The sequence below is a fragment of the Plasmodium fragile genome, assembly GCF_000956335.1.
Source record: "Plasmodium fragile strain nilgiri unplaced genomic scaffold supercont1.63, whole genome shotgun sequence".
Classification (NCBI taxonomy): domain Eukaryota; phylum Apicomplexa; class Aconoidasida; order Haemosporida; family Plasmodiidae; genus Plasmodium; species Plasmodium fragile.
Window position 1 is genome coordinate 62,115 of NW_012192643.1, and position 13,967 is coordinate 76,081.

At 40.5% G+C, this 13,967-nt stretch overlaps 3 protein-coding genes across 3 annotated transcripts; all 3 read left to right on the forward strand.

The window, feature by feature from the left end:
- Positions 1-1,520: 1,520 nt before the first annotated feature.
- Positions 1,521-3,428, forward strand: AK88_04442 (uncharacterized protein; the record flags this gene model as incomplete). Its single annotated transcript, XM_012482052.1, has 1 exon — positions 1,521-3,428. One exon carries the CDS (start codon positions 1,521-1,523, stop codon positions 3,426-3,428), a length of 1,908 nt encoding a protein of 635 aa, XP_012337475.1.
- Positions 3,429-4,830: 1,402 nt separating this feature from the next.
- On the forward strand, positions 4,831-7,317 carry AK88_04443 (uncharacterized protein; the record flags this gene model as incomplete). Its single annotated transcript, XM_012482053.1, has 1 exon — positions 4,831-7,317. One exon carries the CDS (start codon positions 4,831-4,833, stop codon positions 7,315-7,317), a length of 2,487 nt encoding a protein of 828 aa, XP_012337476.1.
- Positions 7,318-9,427: 2,110 nt separating this feature from the next.
- AK88_04444 (uncharacterized protein) lies at positions 9,428-11,929 on the forward strand (the record flags this gene model as incomplete). Its single annotated transcript, XM_012482054.1, has 1 exon — positions 9,428-11,929. The coding sequence occupies one exon, from the start codon at positions 9,428-9,430 to the stop codon at positions 11,927-11,929; it is 2,502 nt and encodes an 833-aa protein (XP_012337477.1).
- Between the last annotated feature and the right edge of the window lie 2,038 nt (positions 11,930-13,967).

A 13,967-nucleotide genomic window follows, 5' to 3' on the forward strand; every position in this document is an offset into this window, starting at 1 on the left:
AGGGTAACCTCTTTTAACAAGGAAGACCTTAAACAGAGATACTTTCGAACAAATAAAAATGAGTTTACTTACGAGTTAGGGGCGTCACATATTAGACCATCTTCACAAACACATGTGAATAGTTATATGCTTGGACGTGTTTAAATACACGAAGGGGTGCACATACTGTACATGCTGTGAGGAACACATGTAAACCTAAATCATTGACAGCGGTTTGCCAATTGGTCTACAATGCTCGTGGCAGATGGAGGGACATAAAAGTAGTGTTGCCTACACAATTAGCCACTATTGAATACGTGGAAGGAGCTAGAAAAAACGAAAGGACTGGAAAAGGAAAAACAAAGTAGACCGCCATTTCTTCGCAAGGTTGACTTAGCAAAGCATCCTGCGCATATATAACCCATTCGTTTAGTGTCGTGTCAAATGCTGGTACTTCATACAGGTTGTATCATATTTGTACTTCCATAGGGATGCTTCTTTTTTCTCCCCATCGAGTTGGTGGCCACACTGTTTAACGAATTCACTCTACCACTACCGTGAAAGGCAGGTTGTTCTCCCCTTCTAGAATGTGTTCATTTTCTGTGTATTTTCTTTTGCCCAACAATTTACTGTTGGTACTTTTATTATTAAAAAGGTACATGAGGTACTGACATACGTTAATTATATGCACCATATGTATGACACAACTTTTTTTTCAAAATTGAGCGGTTTTCCTTTTCGATACAGCACGTGCTTCGCCCAACCTACAAATTTTTACTCAGTTGACCACTTTTGTTTTTTTCCTTTATTGCCTTCATGTTTCGCGTAATTTTTCAGTCGCTTGTTTTTTTTTTTTTTTTTTTTTTTTTTTTTTTTTTTTTCCTTTTTTTTTTTTTTTTTTTTTTTTTTTTTTTTTTTTTTTTTTTTTTTTTTTTTTCTTTCGAGTTTTCCATATGTATTTTTCCATTTTTACTTTTAATTGTTTTAACTTTTCCTGTATATTATTTTCCCCTATGACTGTTCCGTTCATTTTTGCCTGCCCCTCTTTTCAATATTTACAAACTGTTGCAGCGCAGTTTATATACTTGTATGTAGTGCTTCGATTCCGCGTTGCATGATGTGAGAACGAAAAGCAGATACAGGGGGGGAGATACGCCCAAGGACCCGTTTCCATGTCGCATTATATATCAAAGTAGATACTGCTTCACATGTGGCTGATCGTTGTTGGTCGAAGTTGTACTCAGGAAAAAAAAGAGGACACTTCCGCGCTATGGTAACTCCTGCGCATTGGGCATATTGTATGTTTTTGTGTGCATCCTGGCAGTAGCCACTTTGCATTCGCCCCACATTCGGTTCGTGTTCCCTTCATGGCCGAGATAAGAAGGGGCACATAAGCCTCTACATCACGTGTAACATATTTCGTACGTATACGTGTATAAACGCATCTATGTAAAGTTTCCTGCGTACGAGGTGCACGATTGCGACGTATGACCTCTCCCCCCAATGGTCTTCCCACTTAGCTGCTACACGATTTGGAAAAAATGAAAATCAGCGATGTCCTCAGTGAATCCATATTAAACCAAAATGGGAAGCTGAAAAAAAGTGGAATAGGGATGGGTGTAGGAATCGGTAAAGGGAAGGTGGAAATGACCAGCGGCGAAAATGCACTGGAAGAATTTGAAATTAAAAGTAAGATAAGGAAAGTGGGTTTGGGAATTCCCACGAAGGATTTGGATGTGAAAAATATCCTGAGATTATTGAAAGAACCCATTTGTCTCTTTGGAGAAGATAGCTATGACAAAAGAAAAAGACTCAAAAGTGTATTAGTAACAAAATATGATAAACTTATAAAAAAAAAAAATATCGACAATGAACAGGAAGTGCAGGAATTCAAAAACATGCTTAACAGGTACTACATTGACTTTAGCAAATTGTATGATGTAAATTCACCCGAATATTTAAAAATACATGAATTGGAAGAAAAGTTAGGGACGAAGAGGTTAAAAGAACAAAGTGTTGCAGCTACAGGGGTAACTCTAAAGGGTGCCATCACGGAAAAATTCTACACAGAAAGTTCAGAGGCACTTAAGATAGCTCGTTTGGACTTAACCTTAAAAACGTTGCCGAGGATATTATTGCATAAAGAAATGATAAATAAATTTCAAGACAATTTTTCCAAAGATGAATTTGAAAGATATATATCTTTGTATAGTGAACATATGAAGAGTGAATTCGATTTGTTCATTTCTCAACTTGGTGATGATAGACCTCTAACCATGGGAAAATTTTCCCCTGACAATAGCGTGTTTGCAGTCAGCAGTTATAATACTTACATTAACCTTTTTAATTATCAAAATGATAATTACAATATCGTGAAGACACTTAAAAATGGACATGAGGATAAAATTAATTGCATAAATTGGAACTATCCCAATAATTATTCCTACTATAGTACGCTCAGCTATAAGGATGTGGAGAAGATGGATCTTCTGTTGGCATCCTGTTCATCTGATAAGTCGTTCTGCCTTTGGAGGCCCTTCACGGAGGAGGACTTACTGGATGACCAAAACCTTTCCTATAGAGGCACTCGCGAAAAGGCACCAGGGGGGAGGAAGAACAAAAACGGCGAACAGTTTTCCGACCAGTTAAGCGATAATGAAGAAGAGGACCCCAAAGGTGCTGGAGCGAAGGGAAAGGGTGACCAGCATAATGAGGAAAGGAAAAAAAGAAACCTCAATAACGACCATAAAAGTCGTAAAAGTGGTAAAGACGGTAACAAACACCTACTGTGTAAGGTAAAGGCACACGACGATCGGATCAACAAAATATCCTTTCACCCATTAAACAGGCATGTCCTGACATGCTCGGAAGATGAAACGATAAAGTTCTTCGACATTGAAACGCAGGAAGAGCTGTTTTACCAAGAGGGTCACAACACGAATGTATATTCGGCCACGTTTAACCCTTATGGAAATTTATACCTCTCTGGAGACTCCAAGGGCGGACTAATGCTATGGGACATAAGAACGGGAAAAAATATTGACCAAAAAAAAATGATTCATAATAACTGTATCATGAATATCAATTTTAATCCCTTCATGCCAAACATGTTTTGTACATGCTCAGTTGATAATACAATAAAGATATTCGACTTGAGAAACTTTACCGTTTCTTGTAACATCCTTGCACACAACAAAATAGTAACGGACGCAGTTTTCGAGCCAACCTATGGAAGGTACATAACGTCCAGTTCCTTCGACACCTTCATCAAAATATGGGACTCTGTGAATTTCTACTGCACCAAGATTTTACACAATAATGATAAGGTCAGAAATGTTGATATTTCTCCAGATGGGAGCTTCATATCATCTACGTCATTTGACAGGACGTGGAAGTTGTATAAGAATACCGAGTTTGCTGAGGAAAACATTCTTGCACATTTTGTTTGATGTATCAGTGTGGGGAGCCTTACGCGTGGTGGGTTTCGCATTGGGCAGCACCTTTCTATGCGGGTTACAACGTACCCCCCACATCCCCTATGGTGCAACCCACAGTTGAAGGAGAAACGTGCATACGGTGTACACATAGTACGTAGCGCATTATGGTAGGGAGGTGAGTGCTTCCGCCCACGCCCCGTGTGTGAAGAGCCCATGTGAAATTAGCACCACCTTTTTGTCCTCTGTGTTTGCATCTGTGTAGCGGGGTGGAACCATACGTATGTGGCCAGATGCACACAAAAGAAAAGGGGCATTCGTGTGTTACATTTGACTTCATTTAATTATCCATTTAAGTATCTATCTATTTTAATTTTTTTTTTTTTTTTTTTTTTTTGTGTATCAAGAATGTGGCCAAATTCTTGGAAAAGCAACTTCCACTTTAGAGCGCATCCTTGGCGCGAACACATTCGCCACGTACCTGCGTATGTTGTTTTGGTGTCCACAGTTACACAGCGTATACGTGAATATGCGCAAGTGTGCTCATCGAAAAGTATGTCCGCGTGGGCACAGCCTTCTTTCTCTCTTTTTTTTTTTTTTTCGTTTCAACTCGTCAAAGGGTTTCTACGTGTTTTAAAACAATTCGCACATTGTACTCACTTGTATAGGGAATACTCATCCCTTCACTTATGCCTTTTAGCGGAATTGACGAAGCGAAAAAGGGTGCGTCAAAAGCAAGGTTCGTCCAAATTGGAACGATTCTAAAGAGAGTGCTCCCAAAATAGGGCTTTTTATCCTAACATTTGCTGAAGCGGTACGCACTTGAGTGTGGCGCTGCGTGTGTCGGAAGAGGGAGGAATGTTGTTTGAAAACCATCTAGATGTGCATATGCGAGGCTAAGGGGCTTAGTTAAGTTGCCTGTTCATTAAAGCGAAAAGGATCCGCTCCTTTACGACAAGTTTGATGTCGCAAACCTGTTGAAGGCATTTTCCGAGGCCCGGTTATACCGAGGGGAAAGTCGGAGTCAACATTGGTTCCATTTTTCTGTAACGTAATGGGACAGTGGTTCATCGCGAACGAAGTGGGTTCACTTGAAAAAGGCAACGTCTTGAAAAAAGTGCGACACTTCGAACGGGGGATGCACCAAATGGTCAACACACACATGCCATGTTGATAAGGACGAATGGTTCGAAGGGCTCCAATAAAATGAGCTTTAAAAAAAAAATGAGCAAGTACCTCGAACAGCCACACCCTGTTACGTATCAAAACTGAGCATAAAAATATGCACAGTTGTCCTGACTAGGCATTTTTACTTCCTACACATGGTGACACTTACCCGTCCGGGAGTATTTGAAGTCCTGCCCTCCCAGCTAGGTAAACCCACATTTGCTGCTTTTACCCGTGCGAGAACTTTCAAATGAATAAGACCTTTTCTTTCCTTCTTAATGGAATAATTCGTCACCAGAAAGTAGTTTCACGTGCGCACATTGTAACCAAGCTGTTCGATGGTAGCCCAATATGGATGTGCAAAAGTGGAAGGAGAGGTTTTGGGACATATGGCGCAGTGACCAGGAAGAGGCAAAAGCAGAGGGACAAATTCTACGAAGAAAAGTACAGACATAGCCCTAACCTTGTGCCCAAATTTTCCAAGATCAAGAAGGGCAGCAGGGGAGGCTGGATATATAACCCCCTCAAGCAAGTGACCAAAAATAATGGTTCGAATTTTATGTATGAACAAAAAGTAGAGGAAGAAGTCAGTACAGAAGAAAGGGAGTGCATAAATCGTCTTATGCAAATGCGTAAGGAGGTGACCATGATGAGGGAGCCTCACTCCTACAGTGGTGGAATAAATGACGAGGACAGACAAGAGATGATGCAACCCAGTGTGAACCTTTTCTCTATATGTGATAATTTTATTGACAAAAAGAAAGAAATAATTAACAAAATTGAAAGCCCACAGTATTTTGTCGATACATATATAAAGAAGCTGACCAACGAGTATACCAATATAAACCGCCTTCACGAAAATGGCAATGAGAACGGCTATGCAAAGGCTCCAGGGTATTTGAGAGATATCCGCAAGAAGAGGAGGAATGTTTCAGGTGGGGCGCTCTGGGGCAACTGCAAGGTTGTGCATGACGAGATGTGCGAAGAGAGGGAGGACACCAACAATTGGATGGAAGTACCCCAAGAGGAGGAGGCCATTGTGCATCCCCCTCAACGACACCCATTGGGAGAAATGTACCAAAAGGGGGCATCCAAAAGAGAGAACCTCTTTCCAATGGAGGAGGCCACAACTTGTAGGCAAATCTGGGAGGACAAGCAAAGCAACGGAATAGAAGGCAAAGATGCAGAAATTGGTACAGAACTTGAACCCCTCTTTGAGAACAACCTCACGCATTGCGCGAATGGCATAACCGATGAGGTTGTACTTGAAAAACGCCAAGATGAGCAAAATTTAAAAAAGCTTTACATTGAAGACATTTTAAATTACGCAGATGAAGGAGAAGAGATAGACATAAGTTGCCTAGACGTGTTTACCACATTGAGCACAACTGATAGGAATAGAAAACTAGGGTCTCTTTTTAGCAGCAAGGGAGCTTCATTCATTCTTTATAATAACTGTATTATAGCGTCCAAATTCTCCAAGGGTACCCTGCAAGAATATTTCCACACAAGAAATGCTTGTAGCTTATTTGATAAATCTTACCAAGTAATAATAAAATTCACGGGAAGAGATTGTATTTACTTATGCAACCAGTTCTTATCTAGTGACCTAAATGACATGAACATGAACGACGTTTGTTACACTTGCGTGTTGGATAACAAAGCGTACATAATAGATACGGCTTATGTACTAAAGGGAGAAAAAGAAGTCGTGTTGATCTCTTCAGGATACTATAAGAAGGGTGTTTATGAATTCTTAAGTGATTACATTTTATTTTGTAGAGACAGCGGAATGGATGTCAACATACAAGTCGAGACAAACAAGAGGGTGCTGTCGCTGCAAGGGCCATTAAGCAACCTGGTCCTCAATGATGTGCTAGATTATTTTACCTGGGATAATGCAGCTCAAGGGAAGAAAAAGTTGAAATTCCTAAAAAATGTAATAAAAGAGGACACAGAAAAATGTCAACCCTATGGGCTACATTTCCAACGAGAAGAAAAGGGAAAGGACAAATTTGTTAACATTCCATACATGAGTTTTAAAAAATTGAATATGGTGAAAAGTACAGAGGCGTTGAATGTGGAGGGGGAAGTACCGCCGCATGATCAGATGAACCAATACGAAATTCTCTGCGTCCGATGTGGAGACACAGGAGAAGATGGATTTGAATTCGTTGTAGATAATAGCATAAGTGATTACTTGGTTGAATTATTTTTAACCCATGTGAAGGTAAAATTGGCAGGAGCATATGCCTTGAATATGTTGAGAATGGAGGCAGGGATTCCTCTTTGCGGAATCGACATATTTAAAAACACAACCCCCATTACTGCATCCCTTGCTTGGACATTAAAATATAAAAAAATTAAAGAGAGAAATATTTTTGGGTACCAAAATTTGCTAAAGGAATTTAGCATGAAGTCTAAGTTTCTACGTATTGGCATAGTATCTAAGGAATTAATTTTTAAGACGTGCAAAATATTATCCTATCCGTATAAGGAACCCATTGGCTATGTAACCTCCTGCACATGGAGCCCCGTTTATGAAAAGAGAATTGCTCAGGGGTACATCAAAAGGGAGTTTGCCAAAAATAACGAAAAGGTGCTCATATCTATACCTACCGACATCCCGCAAGAATTTTCCAAAAAAAAAAAATATAAAATATTAAGGAGCAGATCAGCTCACAAGTTTGCGCTCGCCCAGGTGTGCGCCCTTCCGTTCGTGGAGCATAAATATTAACCCGGGTTGCAAAAGGGAAGGAAAAAATTGTGCTGTGAGAAGCACGCTTGCGGGGGAGTGCATACCCATATGGGTCTTGGTTGATGTAGAGGGCCACGCAGCAGGAGAACCCCTTAACCTAGGAACCTCACTATATATGTGCACAAGACGCGTCTACAACTGAGGGGCGGTGTGCTTCTTCCACTTGGTAAATTGGAGTAAACATATATATGCACATATATTTGTACTACAAATTTAATAACGACGTCTGCAACAAAGCTCTTGGGCGCGTGTTTTTTTTTTTTTTTTTTTTTTTCCAAACTGGGGTGAAGCGCAACAATGCCTCCATTTGTTTACAGAAAAATATGATAAAGAGGTGAGCAAGAAAGGCGCGTGGCATGTATTTTATTTTATTTTTTTGCCCGATTTGTTGTCCTGTTTGTGAGCGCTATAATGAGCCGCGTTATGCACTTTTTACATGTCATGCTGCTTAACATGCCCACTGTGTTCCAACTGGAGTAAAAACCCAAGTGTGCGCCAAAGCGGGAGTGTGTGTTTTGACTTCCCATTTTTCTCTCTCACAAAAAAATAAAATAAAATAAAACTTCCGTTAACCATTTTAAGGCTTTCAAATCACGAAATGGGTGTATCCTGCATATATGATTATTGTCCCCAAGTAAAGTTCCAACGTTTAAAAAAACATGGAGTATCGGGTAGAAGAAACAGCTCATCACATTGTGTACATAAGCATAAGTAGATGTACGTGGTATGCGCGCATAGTTATACACGATAACACATACGCGCGCAAGTTCCCATATGTATACATGTATATACCCCCGCGCGAAACATCAAGGACAGAGTGCAATCGTGTTCTTCGCTACAGGCACTGCTGAGAAGAGCTGCGCATAAATTGCAGTCGCGTAGACTCCATTGGAAAGGGGGAAGAGAAAAAAAAAAAATAATAATAAATGACAAATACGAACAGTGGTACATAATGCACAAAACAGCACTGTACCTTTTTTATATGAGCGAAACACAAATCGCAGATACAGGTAGGGCGAAGGTGAAGGCGTCCATGCGACAATATGTACACACGTGAAGGTGCATGCACGAGCGCTTACCAGAGAGTAAATAAACGCCGTGTATATATGCGCGAGTGAAATGAGGAATGGAAATGGAAAATTGGCATATGCGGCCTAACTGTTTACATGTCATAATGTACACTTACAGGGCGGCTAACTAACTTTATATCCGCTTTGCAGCCCCCCACATTGAGCACAAGAGAAAGTTTTAAGGACTAATTATACAATTGAAGCATCATACGTGCCTGGGGAAAACCATTTGGAGGTAAAGAGGAAAGGGAATTTTCGCACTTGTGCGTTCCACCGCGCGGGGGGGTGGGGAACAAAAACAAAGGGAATTTTGCAAAACAACCAGAGACCACTCACTGGGGAAGGTGCTGGCCGCGTACATATAATGCAAATAAACAAATGTATGCATAAACATAGTTATATATATATATATTCACGCACGTGCGCTTTTATAGCACCTTCGCGTGCACGCTGCATACGCATATATGCATACGGAGCAGAACCAACGTGCTGGAAGCAGGAGAAAAAAAAAAAAAATTGATGTCGCATAAAACGGAACAGGCTGATTCTCGCCGCGGGGGTAAAATACATGCGCCCAATTTTTTGTTGCATATTCATTTTTACGTGCTATACACGTGAACGTGCGCATTTGGCAAAGCCTACAACAACGGGGTGAAGAAAAAATGTCACGAATTTGTGGATTGCGCGACAGGAATTTTTTTTAAATTTTCTCACACGATCAATTGATTTCCCAAGGAATTACCGGATGACATCACGACACAGACTACGCACGTGCGTGAACATGCATTTCGAGTTCGCACCTGTAGGGTCAAATTTGTTGCGTGTTTTGTCGCTGTTCTGAAGGAGCATTTTAAAGCGGCTATTTAAGTAGCCTTTTAAGCAGCCTTTTCAAGTGAAATTCTTAATCTGTACATGAAGGAGCTTCCTTCTAATGGTCCCCTGTAGTAGGCCTGTTTGTCGACGTCCTCGCTAACTGTCGCTGAACCCTTTTTTTTTTCCCCCCCCATGCGCTTGTAAACATGGGGGAGGGACACTCAAAGCATACCCTCAACTACGGTTGCCTGAGCGAAGAGGATGTAGAAAAAATACGAAAAAAATTTAACCTAAACAAAAAGGAAATAAATGAGCGGGTCAGAACCTTAGATTTTATATACGTGTATCCTCACATCTTAAGACCCTACATTGCCCTTGTACTTCCCTCCTTCCATGAAGTGTTGAGAAAAACAAACAGGACAAGTGAAAACGCAATGAATAATTATGGATTGAATTATGCCCTAAATATCCTTTTCAACAAGAACAGTAAAAAAGTAAAGAATGAAATATCCCTGCAGGATATTATAAATATACTGTCCTATATTCGTACCGTCAAAGGTAGAATTCTTGTGAGGATATTATTCAGGACCTTTTTAAAGTACACCATATCCAAGTGCAAGAACCGGAATATCAATTGCAATATCCAGTCCAGCAAATTGAAAAACGTGGAAGAGAACGAAGAGGGATATAATGATAACAGCATGGAGATGGTCTCCCTGAAGGAGGATGACAATAAAAGTGAACCCAAAGGGGACACACACTCTTGCGCGTTTAAAAGCAGCAGGGGGGAAGAACCTAGTGAAGGAATTTGTACAAATGAGGATGTGACTCATGAGGACGAGGGGGTAGACCATGATGAGGAGGGAGATCCCCAGGGAGAAGGGAGTGCTGCCTACATGGGCAATAATCGTCCAAATGAGGAAAAAGATCCCGACGTGGATACCGATGATGAGGACACCCCGGGGGATGGAGATTCTGTTCGACAAGACCGCAACTCCTTTGAGTTTTTCTTCTCAGACTCAAATGTAAACATAATAAATAAAAATAAAAAGAAAGAAAGAAATTACAAATTTATCAAAGATAATATATTTTTTCTGGACAAACATAAACTAAAAAATCAGTACCCAAGAAACTACATCATGAAGGATTTAATATCTGTGGAGGAAGCCATGTACCACCTGTTTACCTACATTTATATTGAGCAACTCTACATACTATGCTCAAATAGTGCCCTTTTTAAGCTAACAAATAGGAACCCCGTGCCTGAAAATGAAAACAATTTTCTAAGGCATTCAGCAACCAGTGCTTATGATGATATAGGAGCCCTGAAGAGAAAAAACAGTTGGGACGTGGCCTATTTCTTTAACGAAATGTTTTATTCCCTTGAGGCAAATTTAGATTTTCGAAATATTATCACTGGATTTAGGCTTTTTGTAAACTCTATAGATAATAACAAACACTCCATATATTCTCTAGCCATTGAATACATCAGCTCGACCTTCACAGTGTTGAGTGAAAATTATGCCAACGCAACGTTTAAGCATTTCATGGACAGTGAAAATGTCTTGTCAGGCGAGTCAGAAGGGAAGAAGGGGGATGGCATAAACGGAGAAAACGGGACAAATGATGATAAGAGAGAAGACGAATTCGAAAATTTAAACGACATGTGTATTAACAGCATAGAACTCATACACACTATATATACGAACATGAAAAAGAGGGAAATAAAAAAAAAACAAGAAATAAATGAACAAGATGAAGAAAGGAACAAGCTGCTTGAAGACAAGTACGGAAAGTCATCATCCATAGTGGAAATACAAAAAGCAACAAATGATTGGAGAGGATTATTTTTAAACAAAACAAGTAAAATATTAACAGACGAAATTGTTTTCACGTTGCGACAGTGCTCTCCATGTTTCATTAACAACTTATGGTTTAGGCTCTATGCCTCATGGAAACAAGGCACAAGTTTCAATCGATTTATTAGCTCCCTTTTCTATTATGAGTCCCCAATTGTTATTGTAATCAGGACAAAGGATAATCAAATTTTGGGTGCCGTCTGCACTACCCCCTTGAAGGATTCTCACCTCTTCCAGGGTTCATGCAATGATTTTTTATTTTCAGCTCATCCCGTTTTTAGAGTTATAAGATCAAATCAGTTTGGCACAAATTACGTCTACTTGAATAGTAAGAACTCTTTTTATCCAAAGGGCCTAGGATTTGGAGGAAGAACTGAGTGCTTCCGATTATTTCTGAGTGACGAATTTAAGGACTCCTACTGTACTCAGTCAGATTACACATATAAAAGTGGCCACCTGTACTTCCCCCATTACCAGAAGGATAGGCGTGCCGGCCGAAAGGGTAATAACAAGCAGAGTAGTAATAACAACGCTACCTCCTACTCTAGTAGTATCAATTCTCGAAACGTCAATCACACACGTTCGGCATATGAAGACGAGGATGATGACGACGATGATAATGCTGACCGATTCCTTTACAAACTGTCCATCCATGAGGTGGAAGCTTGGGGATGCGGTGATGAGAAGACACTCGAACAACAGACCATCATGCAGCAGAAGGAAGAGGCATCTAAACAGGAGAGGTCAACCGATAAATCTAAAATTGTACAGAACAGTTTCGACAAGGAGTTTCTGCTGCCCAAGGTTTTCGTTGGGGGCAAGTACGAGGAGTTGTCCCCGGATAAGTAGGATGGTGCGATAGCGCTAGGGAAGCCATATCACCAAAGGGAAAAACACCCAAACGGGAAAAAAACCATAAAATAGAGGATGCACACACAGTTATCTGCGTTGAGGAACAGCACACATGGGATAAAAATTAACTCAATTTTAGCTCCCCTTTTGGTGACGAGAAAACTGCGCGCATAAATTGAGCACCTTCGCGAGGTCCCCGCATTGATGATACACGGGGGAAGGCAAAATAGGGGGGTACGTAACATTTATGGCTTGTAAGTGGGGTTTCCATAAACAGCGCTTCACAAACGGTACAATACTGTTGGGACGTAGCATACGGGGTGATGACAGTCGTGGCCTGAACAAACGGGTTGGGTAAAAAAAAAGATCCTCGTTTTCTTTCCCGTTTTATAAATCGTTCGTTCGCGCTGTCTCTTACCCCTCCCCCCCCCTTTTTTTTTTTTTTTTTTGTTTTTTGTTTGGAGGCGCGCTGCACGCACCCCACCAATGCAGTGTTGCCATTTCGAATTAGATTACCACACCGACTTGAGCTTAAAATATATTGTAGAGATTTGTGGACGGAGGCCCCTTCCACATAATTAGAAATCTGTTCGTATTTGAGATGCACTCCGCTGTTTATCCATGCCGCGCACCTGCATATATTGTCTGGCCCAGTTGCCCACGTTTTTTCCCTTTTTTTGTTTCATTTGACTCAGTGCAGCGTGCGCGTCGTGCAGGCAAACGTGTGTGTGTGGTTACGTGCTTGTGTAAATCTGGCTATGTGTTTAATTTGCATGTATATTTTTTTGCAAATGCGTACAGCATAACTTAAATGGAGACGATTGTCTTTTTTTTTCCCCCACTGGCTAAAGTTGCCACGTGGAGTAAACATAGCGCTCCCTGTTGGGCGAAGCGAAACGAAGTGAGGCATCTCTTTGGCTCTTACGTTTGCAGCTAAACGGCGGATGCGAAAAATAGCCCTCCTGACATATTTCAAGCTCTTTTTTTTCTATTATGTTCACACGCAGTGTTGTACCGTGGAAACTTTGTTGGCGGTCTCGATTGTATTCCAATGTTTTTTTTTTTTGTTTCCCAATTTGACTCTTCCCTGGGTGATCGATGGTAAAGTAGCAGGAACGGAGTCCAAAACTAAGCGGCGACGTATCCGTCTAGGAGCTTAAGCGTCGCGGCAATGTAGGTCATGTAGTGCACGAAAAAAAAAAGGGCCCCCTCTGCACCCTACCATGACTCATATACAATGTCACATAAAACATAAATGCCCCAATAGAAAGACATTTCTGCGCTTTTGTTTTACCCATTTCCGGTACATTCATCATTTTATATGTTCACCAATGAGGTACACAGGGATTAATCCCTTTGCCCGAATGTTTGTTCCAGGGGGGGAACAGAATGATAAGGAAAAATTCGCTCACGTGATTTGAACTATTTCTGGATAGTTGTTGGCCTATCCATTTTCTTCTTTTTTTTTTTTTTTTTTTTTTTTTGTACTATTGTGCGTTTTACATTTGTGCAAGTAGACGCATATGATACCTATGCCTGTATACATGTATACAGGTGTATGAGTACAATGTAGGAAAAATGTACATTTGGTAACTGCTTTACGCAGGCGCAGAACGCGGCTTTTGACCTAATGTATGTCGAACGCATGTCAGTTGCGCTGTCCTTAGGTACCCTTCGGGTTTGAAGAAAGTTTGAGCGCAAAAAAAAAAAAAAAAAATTCAAGTCAGCAGCGGAAAAGCGGAAATCGCGTTGGACTTAATTTAAATAAAAATTGAAGCGAAAGGGAAGTCAGAAACTGCTACAGAACTGACCATAATGTTTTTAAAAAAACACAGATTAACATAACAGGCAACGTAAAAAAAATATAGTTGCCATATTTCCACATGGTTACATAGAGCAACTTGGAAAAAAGCAAGAGTGAAACATAAAATTGCCAATTTGTCGTGTACGGTTACGTAGAAAAAACAGTGCCCGAGCAGAGTAGTGCGCTTTCTTTTGACAGAGAAGATTTAAAAAAAAAAAAAAAAAAAAAAAA